This window comes from Stegostoma tigrinum, chromosome 1 (genome assembly GCF_030684315.1).
Source record: "Stegostoma tigrinum isolate sSteTig4 chromosome 1, sSteTig4.hap1, whole genome shotgun sequence".
Taxonomy (NCBI): Eukaryota; Metazoa; Chordata; class Chondrichthyes; order Orectolobiformes; family Stegostomatidae; genus Stegostoma; species Stegostoma tigrinum.
Genome location: NC_081354.1, coordinates 101,153,220 through 101,175,350, shown reverse-complemented (window position 1 = coordinate 101,175,350; position 22,131 = coordinate 101,153,220). Strand labels below are relative to the sequence as shown.

The 22,131-nt window shown below is 39.7% G+C and overlaps 1 protein-coding gene across 5 annotated transcripts in view; it reads left to right on the top strand.

Moving 5' to 3' along the window:
- atp8a1 (ATPase phospholipid transporting 8A1) overlaps window positions 1–22,131 on the top strand; it is a 348,145-nt gene that overhangs the window by 167,371 nt on the left and 158,643 nt on the right. For all 5 annotated transcript variants that reach the window (XM_059647441.1, XM_059647433.1, XM_059647431.1 and 2 more), the window contains 2 exons: window positions 3,850–3,932; window positions 8,043–8,092. In XM_059647441.1, coding sequence (XP_059503424.1) covers window positions 3,850–3,932; window positions 8,043–8,092 — 133 coding nt within the window. The remainder of the gene's footprint in view (window positions 1–3,849; window positions 3,933–8,042; window positions 8,093–22,131) is intronic.

Genomic DNA, 22,131 nt, shown 5'->3' with positions numbered 1-22,131 from the left:
ACCTCGTTTCCGGTTCTGCTTCTTTGTGGTTGGTATATGAGGTCTATTTGCACGTGTTTGTTGATGGAGTTCCAGGTTGAGTACGGGCCCCTAGGAGATCCCATGTGTCTTTGGTTGGCTTGTACTAGGATAGTTACATTGTCCCAGTCGAATTGGTTGCCTTCTTTGTCTGAGTGTATGGAAGCAAGTGATTGTTGTGTCTTTCGGTAGCTAGTTAGCGCTTATGTACCCCGATAGCTAGTTTTCTCCCGGCCTGTCCAATGTAGTGTTTGTGGCAGTCTTTGGATGGGATTTTATATGCAAGTGGTATATTGGTAAGTGTGGGTATCTGCTAGTAATGTTTGGCTAAAGAAATTAACATACCTCATCAACAGAAACTAACACACCTGATAAATGACTCAACCCACTTTATCCACTCGACCCAAGAATTCCTCAATAGCATCAAAGACACCAGAATCAATAAGGATGAAATTATGATCTCCTTTGACACGACAGCACTGTTCACTTCCATTGACATCCCCCAGCTAAGGAAATACTAGCATTGTTACAAGACGAACCAGTAATGCCGACTCCCTACAACACAAACACCATCAGCAAGGACAACACCTTCATACCACTAGATTTATATCTCACGACCCACTTCCTCTTCAGGTATATAAACAAATCTGCGAAACACCCGTAGGATCACTCATGTTTCAGACTTAGAGCTGAAGCAGTAATGCAAAGACTAGAACAGACAACCCTTCCCACTATACAGCCAAAATTATGAGTCCGCTATGTGGATGACATATTTGTCATTATCAAGCATACAAAGCTGGAGGAAACCCACCAAGTCATCAACAACATCCTCACCGGCGTAAAATTCACCAGGGAAGAAGAGAACAACAACTGACTCCTACTCCTGGATGTAATGGCCAAAGGAAGGGCCAACGGTGAGCTCCAGACCAACACATACAGAAAGGCTACCCGTACGGACCAAAGACTTAACTACAACAGCAACCACCCCAACACCCACAAAGAGATCTGCATCAGGACTCTGTTCAAAAGAGCCGTAACACACTGCAGCACTCCAGAACTGTACAAAGCCAAAGAACACCTCCACAGCGTCTTTAAGAAAACAGCTACCCAAAAACAGTAGCCCACCAGGACTGACTCAGTAGACAACAACAGGAAGAGACAGCTCACCTGGATACATTAATCACCCTGCCGTACAACAAGGATGTATCAGAGATGATCACCAGACTACTCCGACCACGAGGAATTACCCACAGCTACACGATGACAGCTACTGACAAGAACAAAGGATCCCATACCCACAACTAACAGGACAAACGTTATATATAAAATCCCACCTAATGACTGCCACAAACACTACATCAGACAGACTGGGAGAAAGCTAGCTATCGTGGTACGTGAGCACCAACTAGCTGCCAAAGGACACAACCAACTATCACTTGCTTCCGTACACTCGGACAAAGAAGGCCACCAATTCGATGGGGACAACGTAGCCATCCTAGGTCAATCCAACCAAAGACGCTCACGGGATTTCCTAGAGGCCTACACTCAACCCGGAACTCCAACAAACATGTGGAAATGGAGCCCATATATCAACCACTAAGAAGCAGAACCAGAAATGAGGAAACCACCACATCAGATCGGACCATGTAAATAATAAGCGGAACCGGCCAACAGCGCTTCATCAGGGGCACGCTAATGTTACCTCATATGGTGACGAAACGTCTGCAAACCAACCTACCAGCTCGCTGAGCAAATCAACAACTTATGCATAATCCAAGTTAGAAATCTCAAACTTCAAATGTTCGGAAGTTGCAACGTTATGTTTTATTTCAACTTGCAAAGTATTGGAAGATAATTTAAATATAAATGTTCGAATTAATTATGGACTTTTTGGGTAATTTAATACTGCTGTAATTATCTGAAGTATTCTTGATGTATTTGATCATGAGCAGTTTTATGAATATTAAAATATGGTAATTTATAATCATGACTGCATTGCTAATCTTCATTTTTCCAATGCACCACCATTCTTTTCAAAACATGCAAAATGTATAACTCCAAAAATAACCATTTTTTATCTTGTTTCATTCTATTCCTTTTTGATCAAGGTTACAGTTTTCCAGATTTTTAGCCTTTCTTTGCAGCCATTGGGGGAAATGCTGAGTGCATTGGGTAACCCTTTCAAATTGGAATAAACTTTGTATAAAGTACATGTTTAAAAGATAGAGAATTGAAACAACCATAAAGAATTGTAGTTTTGTTTTTGTCTTTCCCTTCTCTTTCCTTTGGTCATATTTTTAAAATTAATATTCCAGAATTCTTCGATTTACTCATTATGTCCACCTGTGTAGAATATGTGATCCATGCCATCTGTAAGCAAATAGTATTAACTAAATCGATGTATCAAAGACAGAAAGAGGCACTTCAGCCCTCCAGGTATTATCATGCGTTTTATGAAGTGTGTGCACACTGAAGTCACTGTGTGTGCACACCTTTTGTCTAACATTAAGTATTTTGCTTCGTGCTCCTTTGCTAACTGAGGTTGAGATGGGTCATATAGTGGATACAAAATCATTTCATCCAGAATGAATGCAATTGAATACTGTATATTCACTAAGGAAAATAAAGACTTCTTGAAAAGCTCAGTAGGTCTCAAAGCATCTGTGAAGAGAAATCAGGGTTAACATTTCGAGTCCAGTGACCCTTCCTCAGAACCAGGTCACCGGACCCAAAATGTTAACTGATTTCTGTTCGCAGATGCTGCCAGACCTGCTGAGCTTTTCCAGCAATTTCTGTTTTTGTTGCTGATTTACAACATCCACAGGTTGAGACCCTTCTTCAGAAAAATGAAGAAGGATCTTGACCTGAAACGTCTGCTTTCCTGCTCCTCTGATGCTGTTTGGCTTGCTGTGTTCATGCAGCTCTACACCTTGTTATCTAATATTTTCTTACTGTTGGATTGATTATCATGTTGATATCAAGAACGTGTATTGTTTTCAAGAGGTATGAATAATGAACTTTTGGAATCTACTTTGGGAAGATGGTATATTTCTATTGTTGGGTTAAAGTCCTGGGATTCCCTCCCTAATGGGTCCGTGTACAGCACGTGGAATGTAGCAATTCAAGTAGGCAAATTAATGCCACCTCTTTTGAGGGCAGCCCAAGATGGGCAGTAAATGCTGGTCCAGCCAGGAATGTCCCCACCACATTAGTGAATAAGAGAAATATTCAGCAAGTCAGGCAGTTTCAGCAAAGAGAGAGATCGAGTCGATGTTTCAGCTCAGTCTTTCATCAGGTCTTGGTTCAGGAGAATATTAGCTCGTGCCTTGAAAAATCATGAAGATGAAGGTCATAAAATGCAGAGATTTTCTAAAACATAACCAAAAGTTGATTGGTCATTTTTTTTAAGGAATTGATAAGCGAGTTCCATGGAATGTTTTAGCCAATTCTTGTTATGAATTCCTTAGTTTTGATTCAAAGTATAATTCAGCAGAATTCTTATTCTGTTCAAGATGGTAGGTGAACTGGTCCACATGAAGAACAATTGCTTTTTGAAAGATTTGTCCACTACAGGAAGAGAAATGAAGGAAAAATCCTCAATTAAATTCCTTCACACAGATTTCCTTCTGAGCCTTCCAAAAGCTATATTTTATGTTTGAGAAGACACCGTATTGGTACACGTAACACATTTAAACTTTTTTAGAAACTGAGAAGAATTGTGTTAACCTAGAATTACTGACTATGGTGCATGTTAAACTTCTTTAACTTTTTATTATTTTGTCATTGCTTTCTGACAAAATGACCTGAATAATAGGATTTTACTTCTTACAGATGAAGGAGCATTGGTGAGAGCAGCAAAGCAGTTGGGTTTTGTCTTCAGTGGGCGAACCCCAAATTCAGTTATTATAGAAGCTGTAAGTATGTTAGACTTTTGTCTTTTGACCTCTTGAGGTTAAATGAAGCAGTTTTTGTCATCTTAAAGGAATCACGTCATTCATTTTAAAAATACCCAATAAGAAAAGTGTGTTTTCAACGAAGTAGAGTATTGTCATTCCTCCAGTTGTAAAATGTCTAAATTTTCTATCTCTGAAATTCTGGTTAGATCCATGTGCCCTCCATCAGCTCTGTGAGAACATGGAACAATACAACACAGGAATAGGCCTTCTGACTCACAATGTGATGCTGAACATGGTACCAAATTAAACTAATCCCTTCTGCCTGGTCTTGGTCCATATCCCTCCAAATTCAATCAAGTTAGTGAGATACAACATGCCTTCCATAAAGCCATGCTGACTTTCTCTAATTAGGCCATGCTTTCCCAAATGCACATAAATCCTAACCCTAAGAATTCTGCCTAATAGTTTCCTAACCACTGATGTGAGACTCTCAGGCCTGTGCTTGCCTGGATTGTCTTATTTCCTTCCTTGAACACAGGGCCAACATTAGCTACTTACTAGCCCTCTGGGACCTCTCTATTGGCTAATGAGGATACAAAGATCTTGGTCAATGCTCTAGCAATGTCTTCTCTTGCCTCCCTCAATAACCTGGGGTAGATACTATCGAGCTCTGGGGACGTATCCACCTTAATGCTCTTCAAGAAACCCAACTTCTTTCTTGATCTCAAAATGCCATGGTTTATTAGCATGCTCCACACAAATCTGACTATCTTCCATATTCTTGTCCTGGGTGAATACTGACACAAAAGTACTCATTCAGGATCTCACGCACATCGTCTCCCTTAAACCACAAGTTCCCTCCTTTGTCCTTGAGTTGTCCTACCTTCTCTCTAGTTATTCCCTTGTTACTGATGTATGTATAGAATGCCTTGGTATTCTTTTTAACTCTACTTGCCACATTTCCCACCTACTAACCTCATCCCACCTCCTTGACCTGTCCGTCTTCCCTGGACTGACCTATCCCCTCCCTACCTCCCCACCTATACTCTCTCCACCTATCTTCTTTTCTCTCCATCTTCGGTCCGCCTCCCCCTCTCTCCCTATTTATTCCAGAACCCTCACCCCATCCCCCTCTCTGATGAAGGGTCTAGGCCCGAAACGTCAGCTTTTGTGCTCCTGAGATGCTGCTTGGCCTGCTGTGTTCATCCAGCCTCACATTTTATTATCTTGGATTCTCCAGCATCTGCAGTTCCCATTATCTCTGGCCTATTTAGTTTCTTGCTTTCTTACTCCTTCCTTTCTTGAATGAAGGTGTTGCTTTTTCTTGTTTTTAAATTCATTGGGACCCTTTGAGTGTAAGGACTTTTAGAGCATCATTACCACCCACTATATAAATCATTTACTGTCTCTGCAGCCACATCTTTCAACATCCAGGGGTATGGAACACCTCGTCCTGGGGACTTGTCAGTCTTTAGGCGGGACACATTACCCAGCAGCTTTCACTTGGTGATGGTAATTGTTTTGAGCTCCTTCATCTCTTACACTTCTTGATTTTGAAGTGTGAAGCACATGGACAGTTTTCCAAGTTTGCTACCATTAGAATAGGTGCAAATTATCTGTTAATTTCTTCCACCATATCATTGTTTTATTCATTAATTGATCATTTCTCTAGACAATTAAATTTAGCTTTAGTTACCCTTTTCCTATTTAATTAATTGGATAAGTAATTAACTCTGTTTTAGTATTGCTAGCTACCTCTCACTCTCACTCCAATTTCTGCATTTTCAATCTTTTTTTCTGGTTTTTACAATCTAGCCAGTCTTCTGACTGATTTCTTTCAATTTGCTGGAATCTTCAAATTCCTTATTCAGTCATGCATGATGCATACTTCTCCAAAGAGTTTTCTTTTCTCACAGGGATAAATCTGTGCTGAGTTATTAAATATCCCCTTAAAAGATTTGATAACACACTCTTCTGACATATTTTTCTCCCAGTTTGCCAGTGCACTTTGGCCAGCTCTGCCTTCATATCCTCATTGTTAGCTTTATTTAGTTTTAAAACACTGGTTTTAGACACGCATTCTCCACTTTGAACTGAATGTGACATTTTACTAAGTTACGATCCCTTTTGTCTAGAAACTTCATTATTATGAAGTTATTTCTTTTAAATTAACTCATCAGATAGTAGGCTTTGCTGGCTGGACCAGCATCAATTGCTTATTCATAATTGCCTTTTAGAAGGTTATGTAAGCTGCTGTCTTCAACCACCACATTCAATGTGAAGAAGGTATACCTTCAATGCTGACAGAGAGGGTGTTTTGGGATTTTGACCCAGAGATGCTGAAGGAATGGCAATACATTTCAGATGAAAAATGACTTGGAAGGTAACTTGCAGTTACCATTTACCTGCTGCTCTTGACCTTCTGAATGGTAATGGTTTGTGAGTTTTAAAGATGCTCCAAAGAGGCTTAGTGAATTTCTTCAGTGGATATTGTAGATGGTACACATTGCTGTGCTTTCATGATGGAGACAGTGCATGTTTGTAGATGTGGTGTCAGTTATGCAAGCAACAGTGTTATTGATTAATGTTGTCTCTCTGTATATAACCACGTCCAGGATAGCGGATCCCTCTTTAACTCTGGAAAGTACTAGTCTAAGAATTTGACATGAATACACTCCATAACCATATTTTCCAAGCTATCCCTGCCAAGTTGATTTGTCCAATGTATATGTAAAGTAAAGCTACCCATGATTATTTCAGTACGTTTCTTACTCACCCCATTTATTTGTGTATTTTCAGCTATACAGTGGATCTACTGTTAGCAGGTCCATTGATTGCTCCCAAAAATCGCTTCTTACCATTCCTATTCTGTACCACTACAAACTCAACATCTTGCCTGTTCAAGTTCAGGCTTCATTCTCTATCATTCAAATGTCACCTTTTAGGTAACAAAACTACCCCACCACATTTTACTACCTCTTGTCTTTTTGAAATGTCATATCTCTTAATATTCAGGTCCTAGCCTTGGTCACCTTGCAGTCATGTCTCTGTAATGCCTATCAGGTCTTTAATGTTTATTTCTGTCAGCTCATTGTTACAACTGCTTTGTGTATTCCAATATAAAGGTTTCAGAACTCTGCCATCAAGCTATTGTCACTATTTCTGCATATTTCTGCAACTGCATTCTTAATTTTGTGCACTCTGTCCCTTCCACAGTCTGATTCTCATTAGTCAAGTTGCTACCATTCTCTATCATCTTATTGTTTCCCTTTGATATGCCACTTCTGTCACATTATTCTCACTGCCCACGAAAAAGCAGCCTTCCACTCAGGCTGGATGTGAGAAGGCAGACAAACCTTTGAAGGTTTGAGTGCTGAAGTATAACAATGTTGAAGATGTTATCACAGAACATTTCAGAACAGCTATTTTCTGGATCCCTTCTGTTTGACCAATCTCCAGTAACCTACACATTTGGTAAAAGGCATCTGTTTTCCAGTGATTTTTTTTTTCTTTTTATCTGTTGTATAAGCGGTGCTTCGGATTTGCTTACTAGCAACTGGCACGGAGTCACAATTTTCTCCTGACTCTCTGCTAAGCATTCAAGTTGTCCTTAAACTGATGTAAGAATAGCAGAGGATTTTCTTTATCTTAGCCAGCCTTTCCTCAATCAATATTATTAAAATATAATTAATTGATGATTTATTTGTGATTTTTGAACAATGCAGGCACAGATAGCAGCTGTCAAAGTATTTCAAGGAATGAGGAAATCCATAATTTCAGTAATCCAGCATAATTACACTAACTGCACTCAAAATTTTATAACCAATGGGATTATGATTTTCACTAACTAAATTTTATTCATGGCACATTGTCTCATTAGATGTGTGCTGGTACTGAGAGCTATACCACACAATATATGGATTCTGGGTGACAGCTTTGAAAGGAACAGCCTGTTCATTCCAATATTTACTAGAATGACATGGAAGCGAAATCAATGAAAAACACTTCACTTTTATTTTTGTCATAAGCTGAGTGACTGCTTCTGTATGTCTTTTTTTTAATTGAGATTCAGAGAAAAACACACATGCGTGTATTTTACTTTGATTTAATAAATCTTTTCTGTTGCAGCTTGGTCAAGAAGAAAAATACGAATTGCTCAACGTCCTTGAATTTACAAGGTAATGTTTCCTTAGATAATTGTAAAGTTAAACAAGTTGATCTCTCATGGCATTGCACATGTTAATCCGGAGAATATGGTCATTCTCTTACCTGAATTTTTTTTGTTGCTGTTTACTCTCTCTGGCTTTCTTCTTCCATTTTCTCTTGCACAACTCTCCCCATAACTTTGCATTTTTTGTCTCTATTTTCTGATGTTTTGTTACTTTTTTTAACCTTTCTCTTTTCCTTTTCCTCTCACTGTCTGCCTAACTGTGTCTGCCATAATTTTTTTTTTAGTAAATTAAAGCTACATTGAGTACATGATTAACCTTGTCCTACTTTTTTGTTAGCAGTAATTAGTTAGTCAAAAACTTTTAATTGTGCATGACTGAAAATTTAAGTAAAATTAAATGTGCATGTGCTCTTTCTGACTGCTCTATGGCTGGACAGTTTAATATTTGATGAAATGCACATAAAAGGCTTTTGATGTATATCAGACCATTTAGTGTGTTCCTGTCTCACTCACGATCATTATCTATTACATTGAAGCCATCAAAAACACTCATTCATGTGCCCACAGTAAAGCTTTTGAAACTTATCCTTTGTTTTTCTAAAATATTTGAGAAGTTATTCAACGAAAGTACTAGAAGGTGAAGGAAAATATCCTGTATCCTGGAAATTTGAATATGCTGCCACTGTTTGGTTTGCACAATCTAAATTCAGCTCAGTCACATCTCTGGGCAAAAATATCAACTCAACATTCAAGCTTTTGGAAGTCCTCTATCACGTCAATTTAGGCACTTAACTGAAGGCACTAAAAAGCATCTGACAAAAATGACCATGAAAGCTGCTAGAGATAACACTGTGGAGCTGGAGCAACACAGCAGGCAAGGCAGCATCAGAGGAGCAGGAACGCTGACGTTTCGTGTCAGGACCCTTCTTCAACCCCATTTCTGAAGAAGGGTCCCAACCCGAAATGTCAGCTTTCCTGCTCCTCTGATGCTGCCTTGCCTGCTGTGTTCCTCCAGCTCCACACTGTTATCCCTGACTCCAGGATCAGCAGTTCTTACAACTCCCATAATATCTGCTAGTTTGTTACAAAAACAGTTTGGTTCACTCGCATCATTCAGGCTAAAGAATCTACCAGGCCGAGACTCAATGGTCTAGAACCTGTTTTATATGTGACTGCAGTCAACTCTTTATGCCATGAAGTAGTTAGAAATAAACAATAAATACTATGTTTCCATTATAAAATGACTGTCACACGTTATATCAATGTTCACTATTGAGAATTGTGGCACCTATAAGAATAACAAAAGGCCAAATTGTTAAGTTGAGAGGAAAATGATCAGATGGTGCTCCATGGGCGGGTATAAGAAGATTGTATTACTTCAGGGATGAGATTGCTAAAAATGAGATACTTAAGTGAACATGTAATGTATATGTGAGTAGATCAGTCCTTTACCTCAACTACATACTATTCATTCATGTATCAAGCTTGTTTCACTGCGGCTTTCATTAGAGTAATGTTAACGGAAATTTATGTGCTTATTTACTGGAAGTAACATAAGATAAATAGGAAAGCAAAAGTCTTACATCTATTGTTGCATTGAATAATAGTTTTCATTGCCTCTATTTGCAGTTAGTGCAGAATTTTTGCAATGTGGTCACTCCTAAGGAGAGAAATTTGGCACAGGCTTCGTGTGCATAAAGGCTATACAAACTAAAGTGATAGAGATAGTAGGAACTGCAGATGCTGGAGAATCCAAGATAATAAAGTGTAGAGCTGGATGAACACAGCAGGCCAAGCAGCATCTTAGGAGCAGAAAAGCTGATGTTTCAGGCCTAGACTGAAGGGTCTAGGCCTGAAACATCAGCTTTACTGCTCCTAAGATGCAGCTTGGCCTGCTGTGTTCATCAAGCTCTACACTTTATTATCTCACAAACTAAAGTGGGGTTATTACACTTCACAGGGGTAGTGTGAAATCAAGTCTCAGTATTCCCAGGGTCATCACAAAAGATTTGCTAAAAGTATCAAATTCCCCCAATTTGCCTGTTGTTTTAGACAAAAGTTGACAAAGCACATGAGATTTAAACACTTAAAAATTGCTCCAAATAAATAAATTTGAGCTGTTAGTAAATGATCATCAACCATCAACAGACAACTCTACTAGCTTTAGGATTCTTGTGGCTCAGTGGTACCTCCTGAGCCTCGGGTCCCAGGTTGAAATCCCACCTGCTCCAGAGGTATGTAATACCATCTCTCAGGTTGATTAGAAAATATCTACAACGCTATTTTCTTTAGAACTCTAACCATTATAAAACTCCCCTGCACACACAAGCAGAGAAAAGCAGAAGTATGCTTTGTGATATGAGTGGAGGGACAACAGGGAATGCAGTCAATGGGCCCTGTCCACAGGATTCGCTGAGGTGACGTTTTGGCTTGCCAGGGCTTGATGCTATTGGATCTCTGTTTTTAAGTAATTTCACTTGCTTTGAGGATACACAGAGAGTCTGGTTAACAATGCTCAAAGCCTCTGAATTATTAGTTAAAAGCAGCAGCTTACAGTAGCTGGTGAGAGAAAGTAAATTTCTTCAGACTTCAGGTTGTTAAATTGCAAGGAGAAAGAGCATCCTTTCAATTTCCAGAGGTCAGAACTTTCTGACCATCTCATTCACATCCACAAGCTGTGCACCTACCTGGGAGTCAATCACCCTGTTGTTAACAGACAGAGGACCTTTGTTATTTGTCTGTGAAATGATGACCAGTTATCAGTCTGCAGGTGGGTATGATCGAGAACTAATGTCTATTATGTTCTAGTCTGAAAAACAATGTTAGGGTTGTGGGGAATGTTGGCAAACAGAAACCTAGGGGTGCAATATGTAGTTCCTTCAAAGTGGTGTCACAGATAGACAAGGTGGTGACGAAGTCGTTTGGTACGTTTGCTTTCATTGGACAGAGCATTCGGTACAGGAGTTGGGACGTCATGTTACGACTGTACAAGATACTGGTAAGGCCACATTTGGAGTACTGCATGCAATTCTGGTTGCCTGGCAAGAGAACTGATGTTTTTAAACTGAAAAGAGTGGGGGTTGGGGGGTGGAATTACAAGGATGTTACCGAAACTAGGAGGCTTGTTACAAGAGGAGACCGGATAGGCTGGGACTTTTTCCTCTGGAGCATAGGGGCCTGAGGGGAGATCTTATAGAGGTTTATAAAATCATGAGGGGCATAAAGAAGGTGAATGGCCAAGATCTCCCTCCCCAGGGTAGGAGAGTTCAAAACAAGAAGGCATAGGTTTAAGGTGAGACGAAAAAGATTTAAAGGGGACCTGAGGAGTAACTTTTTCACACAGCGTCATTTGTATAGGGAACGAGCTGCCTGAGGAAGTAGTAAAGGCGGGTATAATTACAACATTCAAAAGGTATTTGGACAGGTACTTAGATAGGAAAGGTTTAGAGGGATATGGGCTAAACATAGACAAATGGAACTAGTTCAGTTTAGGAAACATGGTCAGCATGGACAGGTTGGGCCGAAGAGCCTGTTCCTGTGCTGTATGACTTGCCGTTGTTTGTTTTAATGATAATTGCAAATTCATTTTGACCTCACCCCCTCTTGTGAGCCTCAGTTTTGTCAATCAGCTTTTTATGGCAGTATCTAATCAAATGTTTTCTTAAAATCCATGTCGACAAAGGCCAATGATATTTCTCCTTCAGTCTTCCCTTTTGCAAATATATGTGACTATCTTTCATTGACTCAATTCCTTCCAACGTTCTGTTGACTTTTTCACCTGTCTTTTTACCTTAAAGCCTTATTCACCACTAACCCCATTGTTAACTTGATTGTGCAGTAGTTACTAGAGATGTCCTTGCACCCTGCCTTATCACATTTGCCACTACAATACACTAACACCCCCCAACTATCTCTTAGTTTGGAAGATTGTAGCAAGCATTTCCACTATACCCACCCCACCTCCTTGAGGATAATAAAATGTGAGGCTGGATGAACACAGCAGGCCCAGCAGCATCTCAGGAGCATAAAAGATGACGTTTCGGGCCTAGACCCTTCATCAGAGAGGGGGATGGGGTGAGGGTTCTGGAATAAATAGGGAGAGAGGGGGAGGCGGACTGAAGATGGAGAGTAAAGAAGATAGGTGGAGAGGAGAGTATAGGTGGGGAGGTAGGGAGGGGATAGGTCAGTCCAGGGAAGACGGACAGGTCAAGGAGGTGGGATGAGGTTGGTAGGTAGGAGATGGAGGTGCGGCTTGGGCTGGGAGGAAGGAATGGGTGAGAGGAAGAACAGGTTAGGGAGGCAGAGACAGGTTGGACTGGTTTTGGGACGCAGTGGGTGGAGGGGAAGAGCTGGGCTGGTTATGTGGTGCAGTGGGGGGAGGGGACGAACTGGGCTGGTTTTGGGATGCGGTGGGGGAAGGGGAGAATTTGAATTTCACATTATCTGGCCCAGGTGACTGCTCTCTAAGAAAGCCAGTTTTTTTCAGTACATCCGTTCTTTCAATGTGTACACCATTCATTAACATACTGATGCGTAACTGATTCAGTTACATCACATTGTTGGTATTCATTTGATCGATGAACACACAAAAGCTTCTCATTCGATATTCGAGCCATACCCTGTGATTCTGAGCATGTTTTTGCCTCAAATAGGTGGCAGAAGATCTTTAGATTCTCTTTTATGTCAACTGTCATTCAATTTTCCTGTTCTGTATATGCCGCTCCCCCCGCCCCCAACATGTGGTATTTGGCCTGGTTCATAATTGGGGAAGTCACATGACATGGATGTTTTTCTTTTGATTTCATCAGATTTTCTAAAATCCTCATCTAAGGGGTCCTACTGTTTGGCTGATGCAATCAAACAGAAATTCCTTCAGTTGTTGTCATTGGCAAAGCATAGGTCATGTTCAGCCAGCTTGTCCCTACCAAACCCAAAACAAAATATTTGCCATTAGATATGATTCTGTGATCAGGCAGCAGTTCTTCACTAATCCTGAGCACACTAATAGCTACATTAACAACCAAGTTAAAATGATCATTAGTATTGATCATTTACACTTACTGGAAATGACATACATGCAAGCAAAGAGAATATGTCAATACATTGCATCTTTTCTTTGGGAACCTACAGTTCCCAGGTTTTTTTTTCCATTTAATGCTTTGTCCCATCACTCAACTCATCAACTGGTCAGCACCCTTGTCTCGACACTACTGCCCAAGTATAACGCTTCTATCCAAGTATCCTCCCACTTCAGTCTTTAAGTCAGTTTGGTATTCCTATTTCAGGCTGTTTTCAACTTAAACAACAATCTTATACAGGTTTTTCTGCCATGACACATGTTTTGTTAATGTGAATTGGCTATGACACGATGGATGAATAGTGATACTGTTTAGATAATGCAAACTTTCTACTGTACAGAATAGGTTTTTTTATAATGATTTCCCTACGTGATTTTCTACGGCGGTTTTCTGTAGTACGACTTTGTATAGCACAAGGACGCAACTATCGTGTTATTGGTGAACTACCTGTATGTGAAATGTCCATCAAATGCACATTCAGAGTTTAGGTACACCATGTTGTGAGGCTTATCATCACCCAGTAGGACGTTTAAGTCTTTGACATTTACAGAGAGCTGTTTAAACAGTTTATTCCTTTCCCTCACCAGGATATTTGCCACCTGCCGCTGCCTCCTCCCAGTGGTGATTTTGCTGCTACTCTGTTTTCTGGAGCTTATGGGTCCAGAAGTAAATCTCTGGACTACATACTGCATGTCCATTTTTCCTTGTTGCAATAGTGGGTCATTGAATGCACGTAGGCCTGATATTACCTGATGTTTGCTGGGTTGTTGCAGTAAAGGTACTCTTGAAATATACCCTGATAATGAATTCCAATATTATACACAGGATTTAATTAAGGCCCTTTTCACATCCTTTCTGAACATGGGCTGTCCCCAGTGTGGAGCCGATTTAAGGTTGAGATGAGAAAAATTTCTTAAATCAAAGAGTGATGAATCTTTGGAATTCTATGCTGCAAGAGATGTAGAAGTTCAATCATTGAACATTTGGAGATGGTGGGGCGAAATGGCATGGAGGTAGATAATCAGCCATAATCTGTTGAACAGCAGAGTAGGCTTTATAAGCTGAATGGCCTACCCCTGCTTCTATTCCTGTCTTCCAGTGAGCCTGTTTCTGAACGTCAACATCTAGTGGGTACCATAGGACAAGAATTCTCTGTACTTCTGCCGCAATTGTGTGCGGAACACTAAGAGCCAAAACTAACACCACATTAAAGCTCGTCAGGGAACTAACATTGGCCTTGTTTGGTGGCAGAGGGAATGGAAAATCTGGCTAGCTTACTGAAGCCACTTCAAAAAAACTGTTGGGAGTGGATCTGGAGTTCCATGTAGCCCAGACCAGGTAAATGAAATAAAATTACTTCCCTGAAGGACATGAGTGAACCAGGTGTTGTTTTGCTTTACAACAATTGAGAATTATTACATGGCCACAATTGGTCTAGCTTATAATTCCACCTTTTGTTCACAGTTCACCATTTTCCATGTTGGAATTTGAACCCATGTCTATAGAACCTGACCACTGGATTACTGGCCCAGTAGCCATACCACTATGCCACTGCCTCCTCCCAATGGTGCTTTGGCTGCCACTCTGGTTCTGGGAGCTTATGGATCCATAAGTAAATCTCTGGACTATGTAATGCATATCCATTGTTCACTGCTGAGATGGTGGGACATTGAATGCACGTGTACCTGATGTTGCACTGAATAACACAGTCGTGGCCCTGCTCATGGCCTTTTCATATTTTTTCTGATATTCCAGCTCCCCCCAAATCCTTTACAAATAGATATGTGGTGCTGCCGACATATAGCTGAATTCATAGATTCTGTTGTTTAAACTTAGTTTCTCTTATTGGAAATACCACGTGGACATTTTGCAAGCCACAAGTGTATGGGAACGTACTTAATTAACCTAAGGTAGAAATGTTTTCTAAGAGTGTGGACTAAATTAAATACAGATTCCAGTAAGCCAATTGCAGGTGATAATTAGCCTTAAACAATGACTTAATCTATCAACGAGTTATAATCTACAGCAAGTATCTTGCCTGCCTCTCTCTCTCTCTCTCTCTCTCTCTCTCTCTCTCTCTCTCTCTCTCTCTCTCTCTCTCTCTCTCTCTCTTTTCTCTGGCTCACCCCTGCTGTGCGCTGAGGTTGAGTTGTACCACATTATAATACTACTTCACATTCCAGTTTTGAGTAGGAAGACTAAGAGCATGAAGTTTTTAGTAAGGCTATAGTGTCTGGACCTGTAGTTAGCCCCTATCTTATTCAGTAAATGTTTCCAGCATTTGGAGATAAACATGCTGCACTACTTTGTTTATAACTAATGGTTTCATAAACCATTATATGGCAATTGGAAGCATTGTTTCTTCCAGATATTAAATCGTTCAGGCTGCACACAATAATAAATTAGGTGTATCATCTGTAGGGTCAAAACTAAGAGGAAGAAAATATAAGGTTTAAGATCATTGCTTATGTAATCTTGCATGAATAAAGTAATAAGTGTTGCAAATATACATCGCGAATCGCAATAATTTAGTATGGAGGTATCACGTGAATGGGATAGCTAATAAAATGTTACAATTTATTTCAAGGGTAATTGAACACCGAAAAGTTGTGCTTTAGGTAAACAAGGCATAGGGTCACATCTGGAGTACTGTATACAGTACTGGTCACCTTGTCTGTTTAAGAAAGGAAATGCATGCATTGGAAATAGTTCAGGGAAGGTTTACCCAAATAATACGTTGAACAGCAGGGTCTTATTATGAGGAGAGCTTTGACAGATGAGGTTTATATCTGGCAGAGTTTAGAAAAATAGAAGTGACTTGATTGAAACACAGAAGATCCTGAAGGCTGTTGACAGTGGGGAGGATGTTTTTGTTGTTGAGAGAGTCTCAAACTCGTGTTTACAAATAAGATGTCTCTCATATATGACCAAGAGGAGAAGAAATCTTTTCTCTGAGTTGAGTTTTTGGAATTCTCTTACTGGAAGTGGTAGAAGCAGAGTTTTTGAATTTTTTAAGGGAGAGGTAGATTGTTAATAAGCAGAAAGGTGAACAGTCATCAAAGGTAGACAAATGTCATTGTGGGATAAACTATAGCCATGTGACTGTTCCTGCACAAGGAAAGTAGAAAACCCAAGGTCCACCTGCTTCATTCACTAAGATGGCACAAAACCTGGTTAGGGAAGAAAGGACCAAATTAACCTGAGGGGATCTCATTCTTGGAAAAACACTGCAAAAGCAAATCTCTGCAGCAAGCTATGTAGTACTTATGAAACAGAAAGTTACATTGCCAACCACAAATGAGAACCTAATTGCAGAGTGATTTTAACTTCTTTGTCAAATATATCTTCACTTTATACATGGAGAACTAAAGAATGTGAAAGGGGATTTGCATTGTAAAAGAAAAAAAGTAAAACAAAAGTTGGGAATTTTTTAATTGTTGGGATGGCTGACCAAAATTTATTGCCTACCCCTGATTGCCCTTGAGAAGGTGCTGGTGAGCTGCCATCTTGAACCACTGCAGTCCAAGTGGTTTGGTTTGACTTTGAAGCTTACTGAAGTTAAAATATTGTTCCTCTTCAAATCTTGATCCAACCTTCAACAAAATTCACAGTTGAATCAATTTCTGCTCTGTTGCATTTCATTCATTTTAATTAGTTGTGAAACATTTCATGTTGCAAGGTATTGTAGTTGTAGGCTTAAAGTAGTAAAATATCACATTCTTCAGTGTTCACTACAACCTGGAATCAAGCTTCAATTAACATAACCTGTACTATCTAGGCATATTTCCAGTACCAGCCACCCCTCAATTACTGTTTTTGCCTTGATCACTCTCATTCTTTTTCTCTAATACCCTATCAGTTCATCTGACTTCAGACTTTCCAAAATTCAATCACCAGCATGCTAAAAAACAGTAAATCTCACAGTCATCACTGTTGCAACTGAAGCCCAGTGTATTGTTCCCTTCCTCTTAATATAACAAAATAGTAATTCTTATGTTCAGTGAAACATCCCTACATGACTTTGCCTTACTGAAACTCAGCTTTGACTCATTGCAGATCACTATGCTTCCTTGTGCCCCTTCCTGCAACCCTAAATAAAACATATACGTTTATGGCTGAATTAATAGGAATCCTTTCATATGTATACTTAGCCTGAGTATAAGCCTAAAAAAGGGCTTGAAAATGCTGCTTTGTTTTCTACTTTAATGATTTATAACCCAGCCATGTTTTACTGCATGGGGAAATGGCAGTCCATATATTCTGTACATGCATATTCATGACAGAATATTCATTTTTCCAGTCCTTTCATTGTGAAATGTAAACTTACGTAACTTCTGTTACACGCTGTTCATTCTACTGTAGCCAGACGTATTGGGGTTTCTCTCAATTCTCATTCAGCAGTTTCTCCCAGATTCCGTTTGACCTTCAGTTGATTAAATATTTTGTTTGGGGTTTGTACAGTTTTTTTTTTTATTTACATTGTCTTCTCAAAAGCAAAGAACAACTTGTATTCAGAAATGTATCTGGCAAAAACCTGAGTTGTTCAGAGGAGTGATTTATATTTTCAGATATTGACAAAATAACTTTTCAATTAACACTTTTGATTTCAATGCAATTACTTTTTAAATTAAGAAGCCAAAGGGAAGGTCAGAAACAAGACATGACCAACTTCCTTATAAAAACTGAAAGAACTGTGGATGCTATAAATCAGGAACAAAAACAACATTGCTGGAAAATCTCAGCAGGTCTGGCAGTATCTGTGAAGAAAACAATTGAGGAAGGATCACCGGACCAAAAACACTAACTGACTTTTTCTCCTTAGATGCTGCCAGACCTGCTGAGCTTCTACAGCAGCTTCTGTGTTTGTACCAACTTCAATATGCCATCTTTTATAAAAAGAAGGAAAGATCAGAAAACAAGCTATTATTTGTTGAGATTCTCAGGAAGAATAAATTGGAACAGAAGAATGTGAAGTAGGTCTCAATTAGAAATGTGAAAGTTCGGAAGGAGGACAAATAAATAAATCGATACATTTTTTGAGATTCTAAAGAAGAAAACTGGAGCAAGGACCTGGTAGTATTGAGACCATGAAGAAAATATGATGTGAAAGATGACAAACTTTGCCATTCCCTGGCAAAGCTCAATGACAATGGAATTTAATCCAGATAAATGTGAGGTGCTACGTTTTGGAAAGGTTAATCAGCGTAGGATTTATATGCTTTACCCCCTCCAGGATCTTACCATTATTGAACAAAGAGACCTTGGAGTGCATACTCATAGTTCCTTGAAATTGGAGTCGCAGAAGACGGAATAGCTAAGAAGGCCATGGTATCTATGCTTTTTTTGGTCAATGCAATGAGTAAAGTAGTTGGGAGGTCGTTGCAGCTGTACAGGACATTGGCCACGTTTTTAGAATAGTGCATTCAATTCTGATTGCCTTTCTATAGAAAAAATATTGTTAAACGTGAGAGAGTGCAGAAAAGATTTACTAGGATGTTGCTGGGATTGGAGGGTTGACAGGGAGAGGCTGATCAGGCTGGGGCTTTTTTTCCTGCAGCATCAGAGGCTGAGGGGCAACCTTATAGAGGTTTGTAAAATCATGAGGGATGTGGGTATGGCAAATAGGCAAGGTCTTTTTTCTAGGGTGGAAGAGTCCAAACCAAGAGGGCATAGGTTTTAGCTGAGATGGGAAAGATTTAAAACGGATCTGAGGGGTAATTTTGTCATGCAGAGAGTGGTGCAAGTATGGAACAAGCTGCCAGAGAAACTGGTGGAGGCTGGTACAAATACAGCATTTAAAAGCCATCTGGATGGGTATATGAAAAGGAAGGGTTTAGAGGGATATGGGCCAAATACTAGCAAACGGGACTAGATTAACTTGGGACATCTAGTTGGCATGGACAAGTTGAACTGAAGGATCTGTTTTCGTGCTGTATGACTCTGAGTCCTACTTTCTACTTCCTGTTAGTCAGCCTGTCTTCTATCCATGCCACAACATTTACACCATGTGTTTTACTTTCTGCAGTAACATTTAATATAGCACATTATCAATGCCTTCTCAAAATCTAAGTACTGAAGATCCGCTGCTTCCCCGTTATCCACAGCACATCATTACTTCCAATAGATTGGTTAAATGTGATTTCCCTTTGACAAAACTACGTTGACTTTGCATGATTGTCTTGAGTTTATTCAAGTAGTCTGCTATAACTTTTATAATGTTGAATATTTACCTAATGACAGATGTTAACCTAACTGACCCATTGTTTCCTACTTTCTGTCTACATCCCTTTTGGAATGAAGGCGTTATATTTGCTATTATCCAATCTATTGGACTTTTCCCTGATTTGAGAAAACTTAAATCAATGTATGAACTAGCTCACTATCCACTTCTTTCAACACCCTAGAATGAAGTCCATCAGGACCCTGGCACTTAACAGCCCAAACCTCCAACAATTTACTCAGTCTACTTTTCTGGTGACTGTGATTTTTCCTGAGCTCCTCCCTCTTCCAATTTCCAAATTTATTGCTGCTTCTGGGATATTACTTGTATCCTTGAAAGTGAAGACTGAATCAAAGGTATCTGTTCAATTTATCTCCATCTCTAAATCTCCAAACTCACTTTATGTAGGACCAATGCGCATTTTGTTAACTTGTAGGATACTTACAGAAATTGTTCCCATCTGCTTTTGTTCTTCTGGCTAGCCTTCTCCTTTATTCTAATTATTCCCTTTTTTTATTTTAGTTACTCATCCCTTTTTTTAAATATTCGGACGAATCTTCGAATCTGACACCCATCTTTGCACTGTTATATACTTTTTCTTTAAGTTTGCAATTTTTAACTTTTCTCTTTAACCGCCAATGGGGATCCATTTCTTGGAAATTTTCACACTCTTTGGAATGCATCTCTTCTGTGCATTCTGAAATCACCACTTAAGGATTCATGGGCATCAAGAAGTTTTTGGTCCATCAGCAGCTGCAAAATTGTACTTAAGCACTGTAATTTCATAAGTCCATACATCCCCATTTCTACTAATACACTCGGGCCAAGGGATGAATCATGTGTCAACGGAGAGTGCAGGAAGGTATGCCCAGAGAAACAGCAGATAAATTTAAAAATAAGATGCCAACCTATTAAAACTACAACACCAGATATTTGCAAGTCAACCTGCAAGTGATGGGAAATTAAACAGCTTGATGAAATGAAGAAGGGTCTAGGCCTGAAATGTCATCCTTCCTGCTTTTCTGATGCTGCTTAGCCTGCTATGTTCATCCAGCTCTCCACCTTGTTATCTTGGATTCTCCGGCATCTGCAGTTCCTACTATCTCTGAAGTGAATGATCTATCTTGGCTTCCTCTGAAGGTCCCAGCATCATAGGGTGACTGTACATAATAGCAAGAAATGGGAGAGGCACTGGACATGGCAAAGTTACCCGTCCTGAAAACATTTCAGCAATAGTACTGAAGATTTGTGCTCCAGAACTTGCCACTCCCCTAGCCAAGCAGCTCCAGTTAAAGTTACAACACTGGCTTCTACCTGCCAATGTGAAAAATTGCTCAGATAAGTCCTATACAGGAAAAGCAGGACAAGCTGGACCCAGCTAATTATTATCAGTCTGTTATCGATCATTGATAAAGTGATGGGAGGTGTCATCAATAGTGCTATCCAGCAGCGATTGCTCAGCAATAACCTGCTCACTAATGGCCAGTTTGGATTCCCCTGGGGACACTCATTTCCTGAATTCAATACAGCATCGGCTCAGACTGGACCAAAAGAGCTGAATTCTAGAGGAGGTGAGAGTGACAGCCCCTGTCATCAAGGAGCTTAACAAAACTGGAATTGGTACGAATCAGGGAGCAAAGCCTCCATTGGTTTGAGTCATGCTTGGCATATAGGAAGATGGTTGTGGTAGTTGGAAGTAAATCATCTCAGCTCCAGAACATCTCTGCAGCAGTTCCTCGGGATAGTGACCTAGGCTCAACTATCTTCAGCTGGTTCATCAAGGACCTTTCATCACAAGGTTAGCCATCACTGGTTCTTCTTTCATTACTCGCGTTTAATATTCATATTAAGAGGATTTTGGACATGTCAGATGACAGATTAGAACAAGTCTGTGTTGTGAATGCTACAGAAACTTTGTGGACAGCTGTCTTCAAGGTAAAAGATAAGTGTTACAACAAGGGGGGAGAAAAAGACTAAAAGAAAAATCCAGTCAGGCAATATGTGTAGACAGAGAAGTAGATAATTTCAAGTCAGTGACCTTTCATCAGAACAGTAAGCACTGTTCCCTCAATGCTACTGCAAAATCTGTCCAATTATTGACGACTCCATTCCCCAGTGTAAACGGTGGTCCGATTTGAGGAATGATTTTTAATATAGCCCATTACAAAACCATTTTTAAAACTATGACAGAAATGTCTTTGGAGATGTTTTATAGTTTTTGTTATATTGGTGAGGAAGTCATAAACAATATATAATTTGCCACTAGGGAGTATATGCCATGCCTGTGAAGTAGTTAATCTGTCACAGGCATCCACCACCATACATTTGGGGCAATTTACAGCATTGTTTCTCAATAGTGGCTCCAAGTAACTACCTGCACGTAGCAGCTGATACAGCCTGATCGAAACAGGTGTCAACAGCAAATTGTTGTTGTCATTGCTATGTGCTATACCAAAGAACTTCTATAAATTATAGCAATGCTGAGTTATTTCACCACTACAAGAAATTGGTTTAATTTACAACTAGTTTTATTCCATTTGTTTTGTTCAGGATAGGCTGAGTATTTAGCAGTGGCCCACCTCAATGTTCATTCGTGCACCAGTAATTTTATTCTCTACCAATCTCACATTGCTGAACAGATGTTCATTGGTCACTAATATGGAAGTTCTACTGGAGAAAATTATTTCTATTGAATTTCTGTTGCAGATGAGATGCAATCTTATTTTGATCAATTTTAGCTCAATAAAT